General features: G+C 45.1%; 1 protein-coding gene across 5 annotated transcripts in view; it reads left to right on the top strand.

Annotated features, from left to right (window-relative positions):
- Positions 1 to 26,229, top strand: part of Med13l (mediator complex subunit 13L) — a 206,946-nt gene that overhangs the window by 93,482 nt on the left and 87,235 nt on the right. For 4 of the 5 annotated variants that reach the window (XM_052168512.1, XM_052168513.1, XM_052168511.1 and 1 more), the window contains one exon: positions 17,283 to 17,367. The exons of the other annotated variant lie outside the window; for it this stretch is intronic. In XM_052168512.1, coding sequence (XP_052024472.1) covers positions 17,283 to 17,367 — 85 coding nt within the window. The remainder of the gene's footprint in view (positions 1 to 17,282; positions 17,368 to 26,229) is intronic. 5 annotated transcript variants of the gene reach the window in all.

Below are 26,229 nucleotides of genomic sequence, written 5' to 3'. Positions count from 1 at the left end.
GTTTCTACAAATGAAAAGGGAGGCATCTAGCACAGTGTGCTGCTGCCACCTAATGCTTGCTGCCCTCCTTTCGTGTGTGTGATCACAGCTGGCCTCCAGCCTCCACAGTGGTTTGAATACAGAATGATAGCAAATTAATTGAGGTTTATTTAATTGCCCTCATATTAGGCTCCTGTATGGATACTTAGCATGTTAATTGAATTGTATAGAAATAAGGTTGTGAGTTGAAGATTAATTTTATTGACATCGTGATCCCTATTAAATTCAATTCAATGGATATGTATTTGTTTTGATCAGCCCTATTGTCTGTCTGTTCTCACGGTTATTATGTTCTGATGGGTAGAGGACACATTTAAAACAACACAGTAAACAATCAAGGAAACAATTAGCAGGCGAGAGAAGCAAACAGGACAACAGGCATTGCTCTTCCATGGATGGAGCTGTGGTAGAACTGCAGAAATCACATGAGGTGATTGGATTGCACTGTGATGCCTGTGCCTCTGCCGCTACTGCTCCTGCTGGACAGGAGGCTTCCCATGGGACCACGGGGCAGGTCTGTCTGCCTGGTGTGGGAAGACGGTTGCTTTGAAGGGTTCTGGACTACTTCTTGTGATCATCTGTCTTCTGCATTCCTTTTACCCAGTAGGTTAAAACTGAATAGGTTGATTTGCTGTTCACCTCAAGACATGCCCTTTCTTAGAAGCTCCTCTAATTAATATTCCCGAGAGCCACTTTTCATAGGGACAAAGCAGTTTGGGTCCTACCTGCTGTAGTGTCACTTGCCTGCCAGTGACAGTGTCACTGTAGCTGGAGTACCTAAAAGTCACTTGTATCAGAAGCAAGAACGCTGGCTCCATGCCATCAGAAGAACTTAGCAGATATTTCTCAGATGGCTCTGTGAGCCTTGAGTAATGTTCTGGGCATTGGGCATGCAGCTTCGAAACAAAGTGGGAATTCTGGTTTTCAGCAAGTTTTCGTCTAAGCTAGACAGTGAGCAGTGATGTGAGGGGCCAGCCTGTGGTCAGTGCTCCAGGACAGACCAGGGAAGGAAATGAGAGAACAGCATGCTTGAAACAGGCAGCCTTGCTCACGGCATGCACAATTTCCTGTTCAGGCACATTTGGTTTCTAGTCGAATTGTAAAGTAAACGTTTGCCAGGCGTAGTGGTATATTCTCCCAGCATTCCAGAGGCAGAGGCAGAGGAAGAGAGGATCTATGTCAGTGAGTTTGAGGCCAAGCTAGTTTGGTTTACACTGTGAGCTCCAGGACAGCCAGGACTACATAGAGAGACCCAGTCTCAAAAAGCAAAAACCAAAACCATCAACAAAACACTCAAAAATGTGTGTAGACCAACCATAGAACCCTTCTGTGCCAGTGAAGGCTGTCTGGGTTGAGGTCTGTGTGTTCAGTAGGTAGCAGAGCACCTAGTCTGACTCTCTGCACTTCCCCAGTACTGCGTGGAATAAAACAGATCAAAGACATGCTTCCTCTTCTTAAGGACTTTGATAGCTGTTGGGAAATAGTTTTCAAAATAACACTTTGTGATAACTGTACATAAATGATTGAATCTGATTTTAATATTCTCTTTCCCTCTTTAAATATTAAAAAAACACCCTAGGTCAGAGATCTGATTCATGGCAAAGCATCTCGGTCTCTGATTCAGAATTGTTTTAATGAACAGAGTAGAACAGGGACTGCTCCCCACTGTTCTCTGCCATCTCATCACGTAGGTCACAAGCTGACAGATGGTTTCTGAGGATTTACAGCTTACCAAGTCATACTTAACATTAATTGATCTTCCCTAGACCAAACCTGGTGTCCACAATGTCTGTAGGAAGTCGGCAACTCTAATCACCACCTACTGCACTGAGTCCTAAATCCCCAGAGCTGGATGACAGCAGTTGTCCAGCTCTGTCAGCTTCTCCTGGACCAGTGAGCTAGGAGTGGGAAGGAATCCCAGGGACCACCCAGGAGATTCTTGGGTCCTTCCTGGTCCTAGAAACCGCACCACTTCACTGTGCACTGCCTGCATCAGCTCCCCGAGATTTGTTTCCAAGTCTAGGCTATAAGTAGCTAGAGAGTTGCAGTATTTCAGAATGGTTGTTTGGTGAGTCAGTCAGATTGTTCTGTCTTTGAACACATACAGAATTTAAATAATAGTCTGTTACATTCCTGCCACCTTCAGAGTTCGGTTTGCTGAGTTCTTTGAGATTTACTATTTAAAGGTGAGTTTAATGTGCACGAAGAAGCCTGTGTGAGTTGTCCATAGGTGAAGTCCCCTGACCTTAGTGAAGGCAGAGTAACCCTACTGGGTGCAGGCTTGTCACTTCATTGATAGTATGATTGGGGGTTACTAATAGATATTCGAGTCCTTGTCCTTGGGATTTTACAGCAATTTGGGGTTCCTGAGAACCTTTTCATGGCTTTCCTAGACCCTGAGGTTCTGATAGAACATTCAAAGGCTTATAATTCTATTAACATCAAGGTCATCAAATGGATGTAATTCTAGAGCATCTGTTAACCTCATGGCTTTAATTCCCTTATAAAGTGAAGATCCTTTGTGTCTCCCTCCTATGAGAATGGCTTTTGTTGCTGGCTCTGAGTGCTCAGTCCTCAGTGAGGCTGCTGCCCTGTGCCCCTGGCTTTGCTGCATTGTACATGACAGGCCACACAGCAGCATGGGCAGGAAGAGTGTTGATACCATGTGAGGTGAGATGCTCAGGGGTTAGAGCTTGCTGGCTTGAGATGTCCCGGATGAGCCTGGAAGGGGAGCCGGGTTCCCTAGCACAGTTGTTGTAAGGCAGCCCTCCTTATGTTTACCGACATTCACGTGGGTGTCTTCTGAACCTCACCCACCTGATCTTAACTTCGCTCAGGAAGTAAAATGTTCATTAAAATGTGTCCTTACTGTGCTCTGGATGACGTAAGACCCCCAAGTTACATTCACTATTACTTAAAAACATCTTTCTGTGCTTAAACTTTAGAGACTGAACCACCACTAGTTTGCCTTGTGTTTATAGCTCTTACAGAATTATAAAACACTATTTTACAGGACAAACACAGTCAGGACTCCTTCAGTATAGAGACAGCATGCTAATGCACTATACTCAGTGCATTATCTGCTCTTTCCTGCATGTATGTACTTAAATGCTCCTAGGAAGAGTGTTGGGCAGTCTGCCTAAAAAGCAAGAGCACTTCCTTTTGTGCTGGCTATTGTACTGTGGCTAGTGTGATAACTCAGTTCTCTCACCATTTCCTTCTGTTTGAACTGCAGTAAATGTTCCTTAGCAAAGAGCTTTGTGGCATCACGTGGCCTTCGGTTTCTCCTTCCCTCTTCCCATTCGTACACATGTGCACATGCATGTATGCACATATGAGGGCATCATGCAAATGCTTGAGTGGGAATTGCATTCGTCAGCGATCACATTGGTCATTGTGTATACCGAAGCTCATAGAGGTTTGGTTGTGAGGAAGTCAGTCTGATGAGCTCACTTTGTAGCAATACAAAATGCATGGGCTTTGGTGGGCCTTCGTGTGTGCCTACAGCACTCCTAGCAGACCTAGCCACATCCTCATTTACTGTCAAGGAACTACAGCAGCCAGGCATCTGTGAAAACCTGACCTAAGCAGAGCAATAGCTTTCCATGGAGTGAAATAATTTCTAAGTAGCTCATAAAGCTTCTGAATTTGTAGCTGTCAGTATGTGTGCCATTAATTAATTCAACCTTACAGTTCCTTTCTGCATTGGACCTCCGTCATTCTTGATGCTCTCCCCTGTGGGCGGCCTTTTCCACAATCTCTGACCTAGCTTATTGGTAGCATTGAGTCTCAGAACCAGAGCTACCTCTTCATAGTGATTTTCCTCTGAGTGTTTGCTTCAGTTATATATTGCTTCAAATGTAGTGGCACAAGTCACAACTATTTGATAATATTGGTAGGTTCGTTCCCTTAGATCACAGCTGTGGAAAGGGTATAGTAGACATCCTTGTCTCTGTAGCAGGATGTCTGAGGCCCTGGCTGGGCAAACAAGAGTTGTTGAATGGCCTGATGCTTAAACTACCCAGAGATACCTTTAGTCACTGGCTGACTCCTGGGAGCTGGAGCGAGCTAGCACTGAGGTTCTAGAAGTGGCCTCTTCGTGTGCTTGGACTTCATCTCTGAATGACATACTTATTGTCAGGACTTAAGGCTGGCCTTGTGATCCAGCTTAGAGTTGACATGATTTCACTTTTACCCTGGTCCTTGAAGGATCCTGTTTTCCAGTGGAAAGATCAGTAGGAGGGGGTCTTTAAGGAAGTAGCCCTGTTACTATTCTGCATCCTAGCATCTAATACAGGCACAATGTTTTCTGCAGGTAAAAGTGCCATTGTCTATGTAAAGATGCTTCTTGTTTCTTGCTGGTATTTTAGTCCTTGGAGTAGAGGTGTGTGAATTAAGGCCCAGACCCAGTTAGTGTCAGAGCTATTATCGCATATCCTGTCCATTGGGGTCTTAGGAAAATGTCTTGTGTCGTATTGCATGTTATAATGTAGCATTTACTTTATGTGAGTGCTTGTGTTGTTGTTTACAGCATGCTGAGTAACGGAACTCTGTACCTTTAAAAAGGCACAGCGAGTGACCTGACTCATGTGCTGCTTCTTTCTCAGTGATCTGTCTTAGTGATCAGTGATAAATTCTCGGAGCTCGATGAAGGTCAGCTGGTGTGGGCACTGCGCAGCCTGCCCTGGTTCTCTGCTGTGCACATAACCCCTTCAGATGGCATCACAGCATAGCAGAGCATCTCAGATGATCTCAACTCCGCCACACAGACGCCAGGTCCGGGTCTGGCCTCCTTGGAAGGGTTCGTGGTCAGACAAACTTGCCCAGATTGTCTGCTCCACCAGCATGGAGAAATCTGCACGCGCTGCTTCTCCCTGCGGCCTCAGTCGCCTTTCGCATGGCTGTGCTCTAAGAGTGACCTCCTGACAGTTTTTAGACTCTAGACTTGCATACTGCTACTGCCAAATCTGTTCTCTTTCTTGTTGAAGCAGTTACAGGGAGCCACCTAGACTCAGAAGCAGGAAGAAACACACACAGTTAGCACTTGATATCAAGAGTGGCAGTGTTATAAGATACAGCACACAGAGCAAGCTGTATTGTGACTGTGAGCTTTGGAAAATACTCTGTCAGAAAATACTTGTGCCTAGGTGTCCAGGGAGCCCAGGGCACCAAAGGGGATGTGGACTAGTTTATCATGTTGAGCCTAGCTCTTGTACGTAGCACAGATAACTCTGACTGCTAGGATCTGGTCTCCAGTGGTCAAGCTTGAGTCTCTGTTGTCCTAGAGATGAAAGGAGAAGGGTGCTCAGCCACTGCTGACAAGCTGGTAGCATGTTTGTGGATGTCCCTCGGATGTTTGACAACACCCACCTGCCAGAAACTGGCCATAGCTTTGAACTTCTCACTGCCTCTCAGTTGTGAGAAATTATCTCATTGCTCTGTCTGAGATTCGCAGGGATTGATCTGTTTCTGTGTGGATGATGTGTGGAAAGCAGACTTTGCAGCATCTCTAGCTGAAGTTTTTTCTGACAGGACCGTTGCTGCGGTGATGCTGAGCCTGTCCCTTCTTGCTGGGATATTGTCGCCTTCCTCTTTTGGCAGGTAGTGCAGTCAGACAAAGCTGGGTGCAAGAAACACATTTCTCTGTGCAAATAGCATGTTTAGTTTGACTATAGGGAATCTCAACATGCCACTGCACTATGATATCCTAAACGAACCCCCACCCCGCCTCCCCTAGAGATTTTGTGTTTGGGACTTTGATAGTACCATTGCACCAGATAGACTGCAGAGTGACTGCCAAGCTTCTCCTGTGCCGTGAGTGACATTGGCAGGTTCCAGAGACAGCTGAAATAGAGACACGATAACACTTGTTTTGGTACTGATCTTTCTAAACTGTGATATTGAGACTTTAACTGAACACATGTGTTATGTACTTATCTACACATGTAGGATAAGGTCTTCAACCCAAGCTCTACAGTCTCAGTGTTTGTCAAGTTGATAATTACCCGGAGCAGTGCCAGCTCCGTCTCAGAGCTCAGATGTTGTCTGTTGGCGATCTCGTGGACTTGCCATCAGCCTGGCTGGCTGCACGCAGGGTTGTGCAGAGCAGAGGCCCCATTTTTCTGTGTTACGGTAAAGTGAAGCCTGTTCTCTTCGGAGTTGGTGATTGTCCTTCTCGATCCTGTGCAGTCTGCAAAGGTGTTAGTGAGATTCTAAGTTAACATCTCTCTTTGGAAATAATATGCTCCCAATTGTGGCATATGTGGAGATCATGCTTAGTTATGCTTAATTTCCATGGGCACTTTCTTTCCTAGTAATTCCTCCCTTTTCTCCAAAATAAACAGTCAGATCCAGTGAGTGCGACTTGAGCCTCTCTCTAGTGCCTCTCAGGCTAGGAGAGTCCTGGGTATTTGGCATTGTCTGGAGGCAGCTGGAGACCGGATGCTTTATCCATCTAAGGCAGGGTCAGGAGCACTCTGTGCACAAGGAGGCCACGCTTTGAGCATTTCCCGAGTTATAACAGCTATAAGACCTGACAACCCAGGATGGGAACTTAATCAGTGTTTGTGTATGCCTAAGGCATTTAGCTAATACACACTTTTCAGTGTTTAAGTGAAAAATTACACTTCTAAGTATTAGGTACATTTGCTCTTTTCTGTTTATTTTTCTGGTTTTTCTTTCTTGCTCTGTTTGTAGGCGTTTCTTTTTGCTTTGTTTCTGAAGCCGCTTAGATGCATACATAGAGAGCTTACCTTGGTCAGCAGTGCTCACATCCAGAGCATGCGCAGTTACTCTGGTGGCCTGCTGCTTGCTTTGTCTGCTGCTAAGACAGATGCACTCATCCTGTCCCCCACCTTCAGGCTTCTGTCTGCCGTCACAGCCACCCAATGCTCCGTCCGTCCGTCCGTCCGTCCGTCTGGCTCAAAGGGGAAGGCTGCACCTGGCCTTGCCTTTCCCTCCGGCCTTTCAGTTGTGATGGCCTCACCTGCTCATTGATGGCTTCAGGAAAAGCCGGTATGTATGCTATCAGAGGCACTTGGAGAGGAAGGCTTCAGAGCAGCAGAACATCCCACCACCAGGAAAGTTTCAGTCAGGTTGTTATAGAAAGTGGAAAATTGAAGCTATGCAATCTGGCGAACTTTATTTAAAAAAATATTCTTAACCCGAAGTAAAGCAAAGCAGCACAAACTTTTTATTTCAGTGTGGCCAAGATAGTTTTTGTTTGTTTGTTTTTTCCTTAAATTCATACAGGTATGGTCACTTTCAGAGGAGACTGAGGTTTATAATTAAATGTGTTTAGACTGTTTCTGTCACTTTAAGAAAGAGACATGATTGTTGCTCCAGGAAAACAGCAGCGTCCATGATCCCAGCAAGCATGACTGGTGCTTAGTGGGGGTTGAGCTTTGGGTAAGGACCTTGAGGTAAATGTCCTTCCTGTCCTGTTTATGCAGAGCTACCTTTCTGGGGCTGGGGGGTGGGGGCTCAGATGGAAAAGTATCACTTGAGGATGGACTGTGGCTTTCCGTTTCATCTTGTCACCTTTTTAAGTGGATCTACTACAGGGGAGAAACTTATAATCTATCTCAAATTATGGTTTTACTCACAATATAAACTATCTCAGTTAGAATGTCTTCTGATACAAAAAAATAAATCTTTTAAACATTGTCTGCAAGGTTAAATTTATAATTTATTTATACACATCTAAATTATGCTTGAATTAAAAAATCACAAATTCAGTTTTAAAAACTCTTGAAGAATCACAGAAATTTAATGCAAATGAATAAGTTTGAGATATTTGAGGACAGTTGCTACACTGATGCTGATGGTTCTGGAAGAAAATTAGGTCACCTATTGAGACCCTTGGGCAGTGATTCTGTAGTATTCCCCGAAAGGCTTGGTGCTTCTTCCCTTCATTTTTTTTTTTTTTTTTTAAATTGTGTCTCTTCACCCTTGCCTCTCCAAAAAAGTAAATTTATCTGAACTTCTCTATATATAGGTATGGCTGTAGCTGATCGTATGCCACACAATGTGGAATATGGATGAAAAATCTCATCAGCTAACTCTACAGATGTGTCATAAATAATTTTTCCAGCCATAATTGCTGGGACATTATGAAGTGATAGTGATGAAGTGTGCTTCCTTGTTGATAGTAAATGGTACCCGTGGAGTTGGACTTGGAATCAGTGCTGTGCTGGGAACCTGAACTGTTAGGGACTCTACTTAGAAGCGCCTCTTCCTGAGGTAGGATCCCATAACTGAAAGCTGACTGTTTTAACACAGTAAACGTGAGGAGATCCACTTCGTGGGGTGTAGCTCTGTGGCAGAGTGTGTGTTGAACTCCACATGGCCCAGCTCATGGACACAGATACCTCTGCATACAGGCTGAGGAACATGGAATTGAATGTTCTTCTGGGCTGCAAGTTTTTCTTGGTGAAACTAGATAATTTTGTGTCTGTGCAGGCTGACTTGTCCTCTCTCAGATGGTGAGACAGTGAGGGAGACATAGATCTTATTGAGGGAGACATAGATCTTATTCTTGTTTGTGGCTGATCAAAGGGAGGGAAGGCGAAAGGGCTGTTCAAGGGCCTAGGTTAGGCCCACAAGCAGCCCAGGAGGATGAACAGCAGGTGGAGGCCCAGTGTGTGGAGCTGGAGATAGAAGGCCACTAGTTCAAATAGAAGTCACGTGTTATCCACGGGGCAGGTCCCAGGTGGCAGGTACACTCAGGCCTGCCTCATTTAATGTGTTCTGCCTTGTGTAGCTGGCTGAGCAGCATCTGTCCCCCAGTCTTAGTATGCTTCCAAGTGAGTGAGTGCCGTGGACAAGGCATGTTTTACTGTGAGTGTAGTTGAGAGCACAGAGTGGTTATCGCTGTGTTTATTCTGTGGAATTCAGGCACAGCCACAGAGGGAGGGCTGTGGGTTGCAAGTTAGATTCTTCTATATGTGTTTCTATTCTTTTAAAGTTTAAAATTTTAGTACATAATATGCAGAAAATTGTATGCAAAATAAATGAACTATTCAGCAACCTGACCTGTTCCCTAATATTACAGAAAATTCAAAAAGTTACCTGATTGGTCCAGGTTAAATAGCACTAATGACGTGCTTCTTGATTGGTGCACTTTATATAGCATAGGTAGTTTTTAAGTCATGGGATAAAGAATTAGTATCATACATCACTTGACAGAAAATGTCATCATGTGAGCAAGGTAATATAAGCTAATTATTTGGCAAATACATTTTTTTTCTGCATGAGGAAACCCTTTTAAATGATGCATGGATTCAAAGCTAACCCACCAACTGCAACTGCAGTATTGGTTTGTTTTGTGGGTTTTGTGAGATTGTCGAGGACTAGTCCTGAAGCACTGTCCTAGAGGCTGACAGCACAGTGTGCCTTGGCAGTTCTGTGGGGCCAGAGCTGGAAAGACCTGCAGGCTGGTCCTGGCTATTTCCCTGCTTTCTCCATTGTAAAGTTATTCTCTTTGTATGCTCTTTCTATCTTTTAAAGTAAGTTCTCTGTCGGTGCCTTGTTAGGGCTGTGCAACTTTTTTTTCAAAACACATTTTTAATGATTATTCTTAAACACTTTAACCTCCCTTGTAGCCCACCAGCCACCAGAGGCAGTGGGAAAGAAAGGATATGGGGGTGGTGGTGGGGGGGCTGGAACAGCTTCCATCTGCATTGTCTGGAAATTGGCAGTTCAGTTCACAGGTTAGCAGCAGCAGCTCCATCCACTCACAGGCACTTCACGGTACACTAGCAGTCCAGTTTGCTAGAGTCAGGATAGCAAAGAGGAGTCAGCAGCAGTAGCACTACCTAGCAGACAGTCAGGCAGGCCTCAGCCTGGTCCTCATGAGGGACCAGGAGTTCTAGGCTGTGCCTCAGAGATCAGCGAAGATGTGAGACCCACAATGTCATACAGCAAGCTCTATAGCAAGCCAGACTTCTCTGTCACTGTCCCTCAAGGTCTATTTATACCCTCCAAACGTCACCATGGTGTCCTCCATGGGCCTTGCCTTGGCATGTGTGTCTGTCTCAGCTGACATTACTCTGCCTATCACGGCCGCAGGAGTGGCAAGAAACTGAAGCACTCCACCAGACGTGTTTTGGTGCGTTTCTCTCTGGCTTCCCGAAAAATGCAGCTCAACTGCGCAGTGTAAGGTGGACCAATACCTGTGTGTGTAAGGTGGACCAATACCTGTGTGTTGCTAGTGGAGAATCCCTCATCACATGGCCTTTCCCGTTCGTCTCCCTAGCTGAATGAGCCTTTCCACGTCAGGGCTATTGGCAGTGGTCAGTCTCATAAACCCTGTTAGAACTTAATGATTTAAAATGGATGCAACTGTGACGGAGGCTGCACTTTTTGCTACATGTAGCCTGGAATCCAGCACTGTGGAGGATGAGGTAGGATTTTGATTGTGGGCCAGCCTGAGCAACAGAGAAAGGAAAAAGAAGAGAACCCATAAACTAATTTTGAAGATATATGCACCATGAGGCTTGACTCTGCTAAGTGTACTCACTGCAGTGGCCCTGTGCTGGTCCTCAGTGTGTGTGCTCGATGGGGATTTATGCATTCTTCCCCTGGAAGTTAAAGAGAAATAATTTGATTCTGCTAAGAGGCTTGAGTGTAGCCAAACTGCAAACTGGGAAGATTTGAAGCCCAACAGCAGTATTCAGGTTGCGGGAATACATTTGAACAAGTGTGTGTGTGTGCGTATACACACAGTGGCATTATATTACGGATATAATTACTGATAGTTTTTTTTTTCTAAAAAAAGACAGGAAGCCTATGAAAATAATTTGATTAGATTTTTAGGGGGTGGATGTTCATGATTGTACACAGTACAAAGGGTCAGGATAAAAGAGGAGGCTTGGATGTTGAGAGTAGGATTGTGCTGCTTTGGCTGATGCTGTGTACTACTGGTCCTTAGAGACCTCAGCATGGACTCCATCCGTCTGTTTAACAGCACCTTAGGGGTAGGCTGTGGTGGGTTAGTAGGTCAGTGACTGACCTGCTGGAGCGTTGTGTCCCAGACCACGTGACAGTGTAAAATTGTTCAAGTTTTGTTGGACTGGATAAAACCAGTGCATTTGGTTCCCCCACCCCTCACCCCATGAAATTCTAGTGTTTATGCTGAGAAGGAGGAGGAGGAGCAGCAGGAGGAGGAAGGAGGCCAAGTGCTGGGGTTAAGCTAGGGCCCCATGCCTGCCACTTTAGTACCCAGTCACAGTTTTTAAAGGATGCTTCTTAAAGTTATTGTTAATTGTTGTTAATTTATTTATGTGTCTGACTGTGCACCACATGAGTGCCAGGGAGTTCTCGATGGTTATAGACGGCCATGTGGTTCTGGGAACCCAGTGTGAGTTCTCTGCAAGAGCTGCGAGTGCTCCTAACCCCGAGCTGACTCTGCAGCCCCTAGAGTTGTTCATGGGTCAAAGTTTCTTTATTTTCTAGAGAAGCTGTTTTGTGTCTACTGCACTCTTCATGTGTGTGAATTCTTTTGCTTTGTAATACATTCGTAATATAAATTACAGTAATGTTAAGGAAAGCCTAAAAAGTAGTTTTTTTTTTAAAAAAAAGCTAACTATGTACAATATTAATCTTAAATGTTCTTTCTACTATTTGACTGTCCTCATTTCCACATCTAGCTAGTGGTTTTTCCTGTTAAGAACCAGTGCCTGAGCGGGGTAGTGGTGGCGATGTAAGACCCCCAAAAACCTAGACCCCACGCCCCGGAAGGCGACACCCAAATCACTCGCGAGAAACGGTCTCGATGCAATAACATGAGGGTTTCTTTATTCCAGAATTCTGGGTTCCACATCTGTACACCACAGGGGTAGAGGACTGAGGACCCCGTGCAACTGAAGTCAGGGGTATTTAAAGGGAAAAAAAGTCACAAGACAAGGGTTGGAGGACACAACTCACAAGGCAAGGGGTGGAGGACAAAATGTGCAGGGGGGGGATGGGGAAGTACAGAATGAGGAAGTAAGGAAGGTTGGAGATTATTTGGAGCAAACGTCCTTGGGGCACTGTATAGTTAAACATTGGAACTAGAACTGGGTGGGCTATCTTTCTCAAGCTGAAAGCAGAAAAACAAGTTACTCTGTGGTGGGCTAGTTGCTTAGAGGTCTAAAAACATTGAGTTAGGGGTCTCTCAGTACATGCCTATAGTCCCAACACTTGGGAGGCGGAGGCAGGCGGATTTCTGAGTTTCAGGACAGCCAGGGCTATACAGAGAAACCCTGTCTCGAAAAATCCAAATCCAAAAAAAGAGAAAAAAAAAAAAAAGAACCAGTGTCTGCACAGACTATGGCTGGCAGGCAGCACACATGCTTGCTTTCACAGAGGGTGCAGCGTGTGTGTGTGTGTGTGTGTGTGTGTGTGTGTGTGTGTGAGGACTGCTCAGCCTCGTGTGTGTGTGTGTGTGTGTGTGTGTGTGTGTGTGTTAGGACTGCTCAGCCCCGTGTGTGTGTGTGTGTGTGTGTGTGTGTGTGTGTGTGTGTGTGTGTAAAGACTGCTCACTTTTGGAAGTAGCAGAATGGCTGTCTTGCCATCAGGGCCTCTGCTCACAGCGGGAGCCCATGCTTCTGATTGCATGCTGGGCCAAGTGATGAGCAGCTATAATTGTTCAGCATTCTGCGTTTTCTTCAAAGTATTTTTTAAATCCACATTAAAAAGAAAGCTGGGAAGAGTGTTTATGTAAATGAAGACAAGCTGTTCGCTAGCTGAGACCCTGCCTCAGAGGAAGGGAGGCTGCAGGAGACTGGAGGCCAATAGTCCTCAGAACATGACCGAAGAGTTTCCACTGTGTCCCAGTATTGAGTGTGTGCGTGTGTTTACCTCGGGAGGCTCGGATCCTGTGCTGTGACTGCTGCTGTGCCCCTCAGGGAGGCAGGGCACACAGAGCAGATGGTGGTCTCTGAACCGTCTGTTTGCTCTTTCTCTTTCCTTCTCCTCTCTCCCCTCTCCTCTCTCTCTTCCCTCTTCCATGATATTTTTGCTACATTTGCCGTTTTAACCTGTCAGTTACAAAATAATTACTATGTCACCATGGCTGGCGGCTCATATAGGAGAAATCTGCCGTCTCTTAATCAAAGGTGATTACCGTTTTTCCTGTCTGTAAATGTGCTTGTTGAGTAAGGAGAAGGCATTAGTCTCAGGCTGATGTGCGGACTGAGAGGCAGTAAGAAGCAGCAGCATTGTTATCTCTTCAGGCGTGTCTAATGAATCATGTTTCAGTGTTCTGCTGGTCGCGCCAGACAGTGCCCTCCGCCAGTGCTAAGCCTCCTGTAAAATGCTCCCTCCATCAGATTCTTGGAGCAAGAACAGCAGTGCTGGCTGAACCCGGGTCGGGGTCCAGTGCCAAGAAGATGGCTGCTTTCAGACAGCTGCAGAGTGGGGGTCCCTCACAGTGACAGCTCTGACAGCCACTGTTAGAGCTTCAGTGTGAAAGGCAAGTCGGGACCTATCCTGTCAGAACTTCAGTAGCAAGTCACAGTGTGTTTATGTTTCAAAGCAGGACCCCTCTGAAGAGAAGGAAAGAAATAGTTTTGATTTTTACTGTTTAATTGAGAGCAACATTGAAACCCAGGGTCGAGTCTTCTTGACTAACAAAACCATATTAAAGGAAGTTTATCTGAAGCATTGACAAATTGAAGTGCAACTGCCCTAACTGAATCATATGTGTGTATCATATAGGTGTGTGCTGTATGTGTATATCATATGTGTGCATTATGTATACCAACTACATACATGACGAAGTCTGAAGTATTGACATTGAAGTGCAACTGCCCTAACTGAATCATGTGTGTGTATCATATAGGTGTATGCTGTATGTGTATATCATATATGTGTGCATTCTGTATACCAACTACATATATGCTTTTCATTAACATTGAATACTCTTCATACCTGTAATTCTGAAATCTGGAAGCTGAAGCAGAAGGATTGTCATGAGTTTGAGGCTAGCCTGGGCTATACTATGATAATCTGTGCAAAAATAACCCCTCTCCCCCATTTAATTTATATAACTCATGCTGATCCCTTGTAATTTCTGAACGTGTAGTTGTTTAATAAACATTAGCCTAACTTAAGTTTAAGTGGAAGACTGGGATGACGGTACGGACATGCCAGAGGTCTCTGCCAGGTGGGGGCTGCCCTTGCAGACCCTTGTCCAGGTTTGCATTAATATCAAATGGTAATGCTCATTCTAACATGCTTGAAAAGAGTGGTGAATGTGGGCACGCTTGGGTTGGGAGACAGTGTGACACGACACTTGAAGATTTCTTTCAGCGTGAGCGATCACAGGGATGTGGGGCTGTTTTCTGCATAGCTGTCTTCTGAAGGTCTTGCTCAGTGTATCCAGAAATCTAATTCTCTGACCTCCTTTAGTTGAAAATTTACTGGCTTTACACAAGTCCTGTGATCCATTGAAATGCTAACGTGGGTCACGTCTCACTGCCTCTGCGCTGAGCCAAAACCTTCATTAAAATTCTTGTTATCCTGCAAATGGCTGAGGACCCATGCTGTTCGAGGTTCCTGAGGAAGACGTTAGGTGGTGAGATTGCAGTCACAGGTTTGCTTCTGTCTGCTGGGCATCATCAGGGCTGTTATCCTTTAACGTTGCAGATAGGTCAGAAAAACAGCGCTTCGACATCTGCCTTCTCTCCCTACCACTTCATCCTCTGATCCATAGTTGACTGATGAATTGACAGTGGATGAACTAAATGCATTTCTGATATAGATTTGTTAAGTGATACTGAGTGTTTTACATCCACGGCAAGTTCAAGAGAGTGGCATACTTACTGAGTAGGTTTGATTTGATATAAATAAGTCCATTTAGTTATTAATGACTTCAAATAGATTTTACAAGGCAATCAATGGCAGCAAAATGGTGATCAGTCAATGATACTGTGTGTAATTGGATTTTTTACGGGTATGATGCTATATTTCACATTTAATGTGACATTATGCTACCTTGTTACTCAGGTTTTTGTTAAGTCAATTTTTTAGAAATCAGATAATATCAAAAATTGAGATCTTTTAGTATTATTTGGCACAGTCCATAGGCGAAGGTGATAAATATTGTCGTGTTGCAGTGCCTGTGTATTTTATACTTCTCAGGAAATAGATGAGAGAATTGGAGAGTTTAGTTTGTGAGACCTTTTGATGCATTGGGCAGCAGAGTTGAAAACAAAAGGCATGGAACAGACTGATCCTAGGTCTCCAGTTAGATTCCTGCCCCTTGGCCATGCGTCACAGCAAATCTAACAAGGGACTTCCTCTCCTGCTTCTTGCTTTTTAAGAGTCTGTTTGTGTTTGTAGGATTCAAACAAAATTTGCTTTTTATTAGTTTCAGTGGCTGGGTGTGAAATTGTTTCTTTCCCACTAGTGCCCCTCCTCCTTCTTCTACTGAGCTCTGTGTTCTGGATAATAGGTTTCAGTAGTTCTGTTGCCTCAGGTTAAAAGTGTTTCTGAAGGCTAGATGTTGATTTCAGCTCTTGCTGCAGTGTGATAAGGGGTGGTGGATGGGCGGTGCTGTGGCCCTTCCCCACCCTCCATGGCATCTCCTCCACACTCTCCTATGGAGCAGGGTGGTGTCTGCTGGGAAACGCCTTGTGCTGCTACTTTAATAATTTGCCACATTGACACCTGTGCACTTGGAAATTTTTACATGGTCTTTCTCTTTAAGAAAGCACACTAATTCTGTAAGACACATGTTCTAAAAGTTGGAAAAGTTGTATATTGTGACTATTTTGAGTATTTCGATGCTAAGCAATAATTGCTGCTATTTAATTTTGTTTTTAATAAGCTGGTGTCTTCTGAATGAGGATGGTATTTCAAAAACTAAGTGACAGCACTTTAAACAGACCCAGAGCACAGCTCTAACACCACAGTGAGGTAACCACGCAAGGAGCCTGGGTGTGCACACAGAAGCTGAGGCAGGCTCACTTCTCTTTGCCCACCTGTAATAATTACAGTGCTACTAGGGACTCTTTGTTTTGATTGACACTTGTGTGTGTGTGTGTGTGTGTGTGTGTGTTTACACAGAACTCCTGGATTTCTTACATCTTTTTCTTCTGATACCAAAATTGATAAATACAGCCCATAAGTTTTCTTACTATTTTTTTATTTATACAGAATTAATGTTTAACTGGGAAGCTTGGAGTCTAGATTTAAAATGTTGTGTTTATCACGGAATGACTTGTGGGTTTCATGTAGAGACTGCCTTGTTCGTTCCTGTAGTTTCCACAGACCACTGTGTGACCACTGCCTGCATCCTCAGTCTCTAGGTTTCTTCTCATTCAGCAGAACCTAAATCCACTGAGCAGTGTAGCTGTAGCTGCCTCAGCACTCCAACCTCCCTGAGTCCATGGTGTGATGAAGCAGAGATGAATCCCTGCCTTAGAGACTCCGCCTGCCTCCGCCTCCCAGTGCCTGCCCTTCCCCCTGTCCTGAGTCAAGCTAATTTGATGTCAAAGGAAATCATCTATTTTGGAGCTCCCCCTTACATAATTATGAAAAGAAAAGGAACCTTAGGACTGCATGGGCATCAGATTCTCTTGAGATACTTACTTGTTGGTTCATGGCATAGCTTACTTCAAAGGAAATACAATGTTCAGCGCTTGTAAAATTATAAGTTCAGGAAACAGTATTTGTTTTGTTTGTTTTTGGTTTTCTTTTTTCTCTGTGTAGCCCTGACTATCCTGGAACTCACTCTGTAGATCAGGCTGGCCTTGAACACAGAAATCCGCCTGCCTCTGCCTCCCAAATGCTGGGATAAAGGCGTGCACCACCACCGCCCAGCAGAAACAGTTTAATATTGTAGCAAGAGTTAATTTTTAGCAGCATCAATTTTTTTAAAAGCCCTGTCTAGGTAGATGTACAAACAGCTATGTGACTTCCCAGGTACTTTTGGGAAACACTTGGGTATTACTTTGTGGTATCTCGGTTACATTTTAAAAGAAGCTGCTCAGAATTAGTCTTTGAGACTTGGGAAAGCTGTTGTGAGGGTGTCGGAAGTGACTGGCACTCTGAAGGCTGGACCCTGCTCTCTCCTTCTGCGTCCCTACCTTCTGCTCAGGACAGCAGTTTACTGCCCCTTCCTTTCCCTGTGAGACTGCGATGAAACTCTTTGAATTAGCTCATTAACTTTGCATTAGAAAAATGTGTCAAAGTTTCTTTTTATTTGGATGTCCTTTTTACTGGTTCTTTTTTTTTTCTTTTTTCTTGTTTCTTTTCAGTTGTGGAAGAAGGACTCTGGGAAAATGGCCTTTCCTATGAATGTAGGACGCTCCTCTTCAAAGCAATCCACAATCTGTTAGAAAGGTAAGAAAGGGGCCGTGACCCGACTCTGCGCTCAGGGCGCCCAGAGTCCGTCCACTTGGGCTTTAGACATGGGGTTGTCTGCTATGTGAGAGCTACACTTTTATATCTCCTTTTGTTTTAGATTGTTAGAGAAGTTAGGGCAGCACAGAGAGCCCCTGCATCCACTCCCAGTCTGAATGTGCTTCTTGTTCACTCTTTAGTTTCAATGGCCTTTTTTTTTTTTTTTTAACTCTTTGAAAATGTAGGATACATCCCTATGGTCAAGCTGGCCCACTCACGTAAGCACAGGATCACAGAAGTGATAAAACAGTCTCTGGGAACCCTCGCTTTCCTTGAGATGCTGTGGGTTTGACAGTGAGGTTTCTTGCAGTGAGTTGAGAAGCTGACCCATGACCAGCACGATAGATAACTCATTGTTTAGTTTCACAGCTCTTCAGGTCTGGGACGAATGACCTCTGTAACGTTCTTGCAGATGCAACGTGAGTGAGGCCTTAGCTTGGCTTCTCAGTTTGAGGCAGTTTCTCGTGACTTGATTAGGCATATTCTTTTTAATAGGAATGGCATGGAAGTGAGGCAGTACCTCCTCTGAGAGTTACAGCATCAGACACAGGTCAGGGCCTGTAGTCATTGGTTGGAGTGGTGTTCTCTGTCAGCTTTCTTCCTTCTAAATTAGAAATTTGCCAACTGAGCTCCTGGTCAGCCCTATTCCTTTTGTAAATTGTGGCAGACACAATGGGATTGTAGGATCTTCCTTCCTCTAAAGTCCACACACTACTTTTTAGCACCCGCTGACAGTTCTTGTCGGGATCATTACCACCATTAGCTCTATGACACTGATTTGAAATGTCACCATTTCTTCTCTTACGAGTTGGCAGTCTGTGATGCAGTCGTTCCTCTTCCTCTTCTCTGTGCCTGCCCCCTCTCTGCAGCAGCCTTCCCTTCCCCCGCCCCCAGACCTACTCACACACATAAACACATCTGTTCTTTGGTGGTACACCTGCAACTATATGGCTCCCGAAGTCGAAGCCAGGGGGTCAGGAGCTCAAGGCCAGCCTGGGATCCTTAGGGATTTTAGAGAGCTGTTCTTAAAACAGCCATTCCCATTCATGGGGCTGTGCCTTATTCATGACTTATAACTCGTTGTGTCATTTAGGTTGATGCCACATTCTTGCAGAGTTGACTGAAGAATGTTGCCCTGAGTTGTTCTCCAACATCTGTGGGGAGTGTCTGCCTCCTTACCTCCTGCTGCAGGACTCTTTCCAGGCTCTCTCTGGTGTTTGGGGAGACCCAGATGACTCAGAACTTCGCAGTTAACAGCCTCAGTGGGAGTCAGTGTTCCCTTCTCTGGCATCTGTAGATGATGCCTCAAGGTCATCAGAAATGGGAGGACCTTACAGTACTGTAAATCCATACTTCAGCTGTTGGCTAGGGTGATAGCTAGAGGTCACTAAGTGACACCATCTGAGTCACTTAAAAAGGCATTCTTACTAAACAGCCCTGCTTCCTTCAAACAGGGGTCCTAACATTACTTTGCTCTGCATTTTTCCACAAAGATGTCACTTGTGTAAAGAAGCACTGATTGAAGACCAGATAATCATCAATGGAGTATTTAGCAATTCTTTGCACCCCAGCCAAGTAAACAAGAACAGAACTACACCCCAGACACATTCAGGACAATAGGGACAATTACTGTTTATACAATAGTAGTCTTATAAAGGGCTCATAGAGCATGCTTTCTAAATGGGTTCTAGGGGATGTAAACAAAACATCTTTTTAATATTGTAACTCACTGTGTTCTTAGATAATGATTAGTTCCTCCCAGAAAAGCATAACTTTTCTTAGTCCTGTGTGTTAGAATTTTTCTTTGCTGGTAGAAAAGTAGAAGAATAGGAAACTTAGTGAAAGAATGTGCATCTGAGTTCCTTATTCAGTTGTGCATTAGGATTCACAATAGGAACTGAAGCCTGGGTCAGCTGCAGCCTGCATCTGAGTTCCTTATTCAGGGCACATGCATTCAGAATTTATGATGGGAACTAAAGCCTGGGTCAAATTGGATCATTCTTCATTTAGAAAATTAATTGTGGCGGGGAGGTGATGGCGCACACCTTTGATCCCAGCACTTGGGAGGCAGAGGCAGGGGGATTTCTGAGTTCGAGGCCAGCCTGGTCTACAGAGTGAGTTCCAGGAGAGCCAGGGCTACACAGAGAAACCCTGTCTCAAAAAAAAAAGGAAAGAAAGAAAATTAATTGTGATGAACTTTGGGTCTCAGTTTGGTGAGTCTGTCAGCACTCAGCCTTGTTGAGAAGCCTGCCAGTGGGGATGGGTGCAGGCACCTTCAGTTAATGTGTATAATGTATTTCACATACTCAGTCAATGATTAGCATTTTCATATACATTTCATTATTTTGTTGTATTATAATAGTGGCAGAGTAGCCCATCTGGACTTCTTGTGGAGGTCAGTTATGAGAGGTGAACAGGGTGGTCTTTACCTGAGCAAGCACTGGATGACCTGGGCTTTTCCTCTACCCCAGGCACTTACTCTGGTAACTCAAGGTCCCTGTGAAAATCTGTGGCTGTGTTTGTATAAAATGGTCACTCGCTCTCTTCCCGTCCTGAGGTGGCAGCATTCTGGGAATGAACCCCCTGCCTGTGGGATTTCCCACCTTCCTTCATATTGCTGTTTGGAGCCTTCTCAGTCTCTTTCCTGCCATTTCTGTTGGGCTTCCCTGTGTGTGCCCACAGAAGGTCAGCCTGGCTTTCCAGCCTGAGTTCTGAGTTCCTGTCATAAAAATAGGACAGCTCATCAGGAGGGCTTATGCGCTTTCTTACTTACTGTTTGGTTGAATAAGTGATTGAATAAGTGATTTATTCTGCCTTTTTTTTTTTTAAGGTGCAAAGACCTTTAATTAGAAGGTAGTCCCATCACTGCCTTGAAAGGCTCTTACTTTGGTCTGAGAAGTTGCTGTATAAACTGATCTCTGTGAAAGGCTGCTGGTGATGTCACTGCAGTGACTCATTAAGGACAACTTCACTGCCGGCTAAGTCATCCTGCCATTTTCACACAGAAGTGCACTGCATTCTGGACTACTATTGATTGGTACTGAAGCACCACTCTATTGATGTTCTGTAGTGATTGTAAATTGTGAGCAGTGTGACTTCCTGTTCAGTGTGTGCCAGCCTGCCTGTGGTATGCACTTCCAGCGCCCAGCATTCGTCCATTTAGAAACAGATGAACAAGCTACGTGTGCGAACATTTGCATAATGGCAGCAGGCAGAGAGCAGCTCTTCCTATAGCTTTGTTTTTTCCTGAGATTCACTTCTGGAAATCCTTTTCCTTCTTACCTGCAGAGACAGGAGTGCTTTGGCTCCACCCTAACCGACTGTGGCGTGGTCCTTGGTCTGGCACACCCCTTCTCGTTGTGCAAGCGCTGTGTTTGGCTGCCCGCTCGCCCTCACGGCCTCGAGAAGGGCAGTGAAGAGGGCTGTTTTTAGGGGCTTCCACATTGATAGTTCTCAGCTCACTCTAAGGATTCTGGTCTGTAACATCAGTCTTCCAGGGTTCCTCCTTCCTTGAGGACTTCCTGTTATCTGAGCAGGTTCTGGCAGACAAAGAGTTTGTTTCATCTTCAGAGAGCACTTAGTGTTAGAATGTAGTTCGCCCTGAGCAGAGGAGATACCTCCTGTTACTTTCATGGTGTTATTTTAAAATACATCTTCTGGGTCACAGTTAGCCATCTTTTACAAAATATTATAGTAGTGATTTAAGTTTTATTTTTTTGGTTTTAAGTTTATTTTATTTGTATGTGTGTTTTACTGGAATGTATGTTTGTATGCCAAGTGCTTGCCTGGTGCCTTCAGAAACCAGAGAAGGCCATCAGATTTCTTGGAACTGGAATTAATATGGTTGTGAGCTGCTGTGAGTGCTAGGAACTGAACCCACGACCTCTGGGGGCCTGGCAGGTGCTCGTACTGTGAGACTCTGTTTGGTCTCAGTGTTGTGTTGCTCCCTGCACGTAGTTGCTTGTCTGATAATGAGACGCACAAGCCCACCCCGGGTTTGCACTTCTCATGAAGTTGCATTCTCCTCTTCTAGCCTTTTGGCCTCATTCTTTCCTTTGGTGGCCACTGTCCTGCTTTAATGTATTGCAGTTGCCTCTCTCACCAATCAAGTTAGGCTCAAGGATGCTGTGTTATTGAACATCAGGGCACGCGCCTCCTTGATAGGAGAGGCTGCTTGTGTAGCTGCAGTGCTCTTGGCCTGCCTGCCCCAGGCCCAGGAACTAAGCAGTCAGCCTCTGCCTCTCCTTGTTGGCTTCTGGACAGAGAGCAAAGAATGCTGGTAACTCAGGATCTGAAAGCCTGAGCTGAACCTGCCCTGAAGAAATGCATGGCAGTCTGCTCATATTTCCTCAGCTAGGAGTGTGGCCACAGACTGAGTGGACAAAGGAGGCTCTATAAGGGAGAGGTGTGGAAGTCCAAGTCCATGACCATGCTTGATAGTCAGAGGGAAAACAGTATCTCTAGTCAGCGCTCCTTATGGCTTGGGAACCAATTAAACTCTTTGCTTCTTTAGGTTTTGTCTTTGTGACTTCATAGAACGTGAAAAGTGGACAGACAGTGGCAGAGTCCCCGTCTCAGAGCTGCCGTGTGCTTATTTTTCATGTCTTTTGAGAAAGTAAGCATGCTTCCTAGTTTATTTTAAGTTCAATTATCTTTTTGGCGATATGCCCAGGATCATAAAATACCATCAATTTGGTTTTTATTCATCTAGAATCCCTTGTGATTGGGCTTACCCTCACCCCATTTATACGTCCCTTTCCTCTCCCCACCATGTAAGAACATGTGAGCATAGATTGTTCCGGAGTCTCCACCTAAGTGACCCCAGCCCATGCTCACCCTGCTGTGGCTATGCTGGGTGTCACAACTGAGGCTGCTTCCTCTTTATCATGGAAAAATGTGTGCGGTTGTTATTTGGTAGCTTGTTCTATCTTTGGACATCTTGAGTATTTCCCTTATAGCAGCTGACGTGGATTTTCATGATGTATCAAATTCTGTTACCTGTATATGAGCATGGAGTAAAAATCCTTGAGAAAAGAGAAAAGCAGAACATGTGTACAGTTCAAAAGCTCGGAGTGTCTTATGTACTGAAGCAGCTTACCTTCGGGACACTGTAGAAGAGCCAAAGCATGTGCTATGCCCAGGTTGGCTTCAGGTTCCTTACTCTCACTTCAGTTTGTAACTGCCTGAAGGCTTTGGCATAAAACCTATGTCCGGATTTTTGTGGAGTTTAGTGCTATCTCCAGAGGTCAGGTCACCCCTGCTTTGCTCACAGTGGAGGGTGACTAAAGGTCTGCCGTGTGTTCCGTCTGACCTTTGTGCACATGGCACTCTGGCAGTGTGGGTCCGACATGTGGAAGTATGGTGCTCTACCTGGTGCTGTGCTGTGCTGCTGACTGACGGCTGCCAAGCTTCCCTGTGCCGTCCATAGTGCCTTGGAAAGCAAGGGAGCATAACCTGGGGACCTGCAACCACACCGCTAGATGCCTGCACCCTGGGCTCTGGAGTCTGTGGTGGGCAGGAGGCTGCAGCACAGCTCTGCAGTCATGGAGCTGAGTGGCAGGTGCAGCTGCAGTGGAAGACATGGTTACATGATATGGGGACTCCTGGCATCCTTGGCAATCACATGGTAGGAATACAAGAAACAATTTAATTCCCACATTGAAGAATGAGTCTTTAGATTTAGGGGGTACAGTCTGTATTGGGAGGATATAAGTCTTAAAAACGTAGACATATCTAATTGTAAATCCTGGAAAGGAATCTGTGTCTTCTAAGGGCACCAATCAAGATGTTAATCTATTATTATTATTATTATTATTATTATTATTATTATTATTGCACAGAGTCGGTGAAGATGTTGACAACTGGTCTTGGGTTGTTTGTTTGTAATGAGAGGATAGCATTAGACACTGGATGGGCCGTGAAGAAAGGTGCAGCAGGCCTTTGGAATTGCAGGAGGCAGAGTGAACATTTCAGGGGAGGCCAGTCCTGGAAAAGAACTTAAGGTTATAGTCATTTTAGAGAGGATATAAAGTAGACAGGCCTTGCCTGGCTACATCTTGCTGCAGGAATCAGCACCCACCAGGGCACAGGAGATGCTCCCCCACTGAGTGAGGTTCTGGGGTCATCCTGAATGTGATGAATTTGGGGAGGAGAAGGTGTTATTGAAGGTCCTTGGCATGCAGGTGGGTGGGATGCAATCTGTGGGCAGGTAGCTAGAGAGCAGAGGGAGGGGCAGGGTGGGGCGGTGAAGTGCTAGCAGGGTGCTCTTCTGTTCCTCACAGCCAGCAGTCCCGCCCACCGGGGAAGTGACTTGCTGGGTTGGTCTGGGCTGTTGGGCAGGCAAGGCACTTGTTAGCCTGCCTCAGGTCTGCCCAGGCTTTGGGAGTAGAGATGGAAGCTGGCACATGGGATAATTATTCAGAGTGGAGTGGAACACCATAGTGCACACCACAGGGACCTCCCCCATGGGCGCATGTGAGGAACTTGCCTTCATTTCCAGCACTGCTGTCTTGCTCTTGACAGGATGACCTTGAAGGTGCAGGCACTTAGATAGAAGAGAGATTCTTCTCAGCTCTGCTTAGCATTGTTGGCCTCTGGGCTCCTCAGCTGCCTTCCAGAACGATGTCATCTTCATAGGAAACTGATTTTGAAAATGTTACTGGTACCCAGGTTGACTGTAATACATGCCTGGTAGTGAGTGACTGTGAAGTGCTCTGAAACAATTTCTGGCAGATAGAATTGTCTGCAAGGTTGAGTTGTAAAGTTTAATACAAATTTTGACCGTTATCTCACCAAAAAGAGCAAAGAATGGTAGAAGTGTATATTTTATTTCTGATATTTTTATAATTTAAAACTACCTTTAAAAAAGCATTTGCCTAATTATGTTCTTTGAATGTAATTATTACAGTTTATAGTAGTGTTGGTTTACTTGACCATGTCTCAGTAGCCACACGATCCCTCCAGTGCTGAGGCACTGTGGGTTTAGGCTGCATTGGGATCTGACAGATAGGCCATGAAGAAGCACATTCAGTAGATTTCCTTACCGGTTACCAGGTGCCTCATGACACACAACAAACATGGCCATAAAAGTGCTTGGATTATGAACAGGAAAATAATTCTTAATGAATTTGTCTAACACTTATGTCAGCTATTGATTGAGCAGTACACAGTGCAGAGCAGGACCCAGAACGTGCCCTAGTGCAGGCTCTACCTGCCTGTTGAATAGTCACTGTCGTCCTGACTGACTGACTACTGCAACCCTGATATAAACACAAGAGAAACCCAGATGACATCAGAGACAGGAAGAGTCTTCACAGTTTAGAACACGGAGGAGGAAAGCAGCGCAGAGCAGTAAGAGGAGTCCTGGCTCACTAGCCGTGGAGGCATCTCACGTGGGAACCAACCCACGTGGGAACCAACCGGCTGTTGGGCTCTGTGTTGTATTGTTTTGTTGCAGTATTAGAAGAGCTTTTATGTTTCCTCTTAGTTTCTATTCAGACTGCATGTCTGCTCCACTGTAGTCTGTTGCAGAATCAGGGCTTCCCAGATGCTAGTCAGCCACAGAACTGTCTTCCATAGTGTATTCACATCTCTTCCATTTCCTCCCAAGGCTTAAAGCTGACAGCATCCCATTCACTTTCTTACGTTCAGCCTCACCTCAGAGGAGTTGTGTATGATCTCCACCCCAAGCCCAGCACAACTTTATCCAATGCAGTTCTCTTGAGATGAAGTTTGCTGGTGGGTGTGACCCCCTGCCTGCCACCGCTGCTTTTATTCTGTGCACTGTGGATTTCAAGGTAGACACTCAGTGACAGCTTTTCCCAAGAGAAGAAATGCATGCACATTAATTCAGTTATGATGTGAACCTGAGCTCAAGAAAAGAAGGAGCTGGCTGTGGTAGTGCATTCCTTTAATCCCAGCACGTGGGAAGCAGAAGCAGAGGCAGGCACATTTCTGTAAGTTAAAGGCCAAACCAGTCTACTCTACTAAGCAAGTTCAAGCTTTCCAGGACTACACAGAGAGACCCTGTTTTTGATAAACCAAATAAAAGAAAAAAGAGGAGTTAAGGGAGTATCATGGCGCTATCAATTATGTGCTGGCCTCGTGCACAGATGTATCTGGCAGTCCACCCACTTGGTGACTCTGACCTTGCTCGAAGATGTTCCCCATGTGCCTCAGCTGTGGACACTCCCACTGCTACTGGTGATGGCCACTGTGGTGCTAGCAGCTCTCAGCTCTTACTGTGCTGCATTCTGTGTGGCATATCTGCTCAGGATGGATGGAGTCTGGCTGGGGAAGAGCCTGGCGAGGCTTTACAGTTTCACGTCTTGTGACCTTTCCCTAGGTGGCTGCTCCATTTTTTCTATTCAAAATTTAATGTATTCAGAGTCTTGATCACTTAGAAGCATGAAGTCAGATTGAGTTACATTGGAAATGATTTTCTTTATGTCGAATAAGGGAAACTGTTCACTTTCCAAATAAATCCAGTGGTATTTGATGGAACCCTGTTCCAAATTGAGTCTGCACAGAGGGAGTTACACTGTGAGGAGAGGCTGTTGCCTGACATTTACTAACTCGTTTAACCTGTAACGAAATGGGTGAGGGCTTGAATTGTTTCCATAGTCTTTGATGGGGTGGGAATGGCAGAGACAGATCTGCCTGAATATTGAGATAGGAATTGCTGTCTAGCTCTCACAGGCCTTTGAACAAAAGAATTCCACGCTGCATTCGGACAGCATCCCTTCAAGCTGACTGACATAGAGAGGCCGCTGTGCTCCATCTCGTTCAGAATGTCCACTTTCT

This window comes from Apodemus sylvaticus, chromosome 22 (assembly GCF_947179515.1).
Source record: "Apodemus sylvaticus chromosome 22, mApoSyl1.1, whole genome shotgun sequence".
Classification (NCBI taxonomy): Eukaryota; Metazoa; Chordata; class Mammalia; order Rodentia; family Muridae; genus Apodemus; species Apodemus sylvaticus.
Note: the sequence above shows the minus strand (reverse complement) of the source record. Positions and strands in the feature narration are given on the sequence as shown.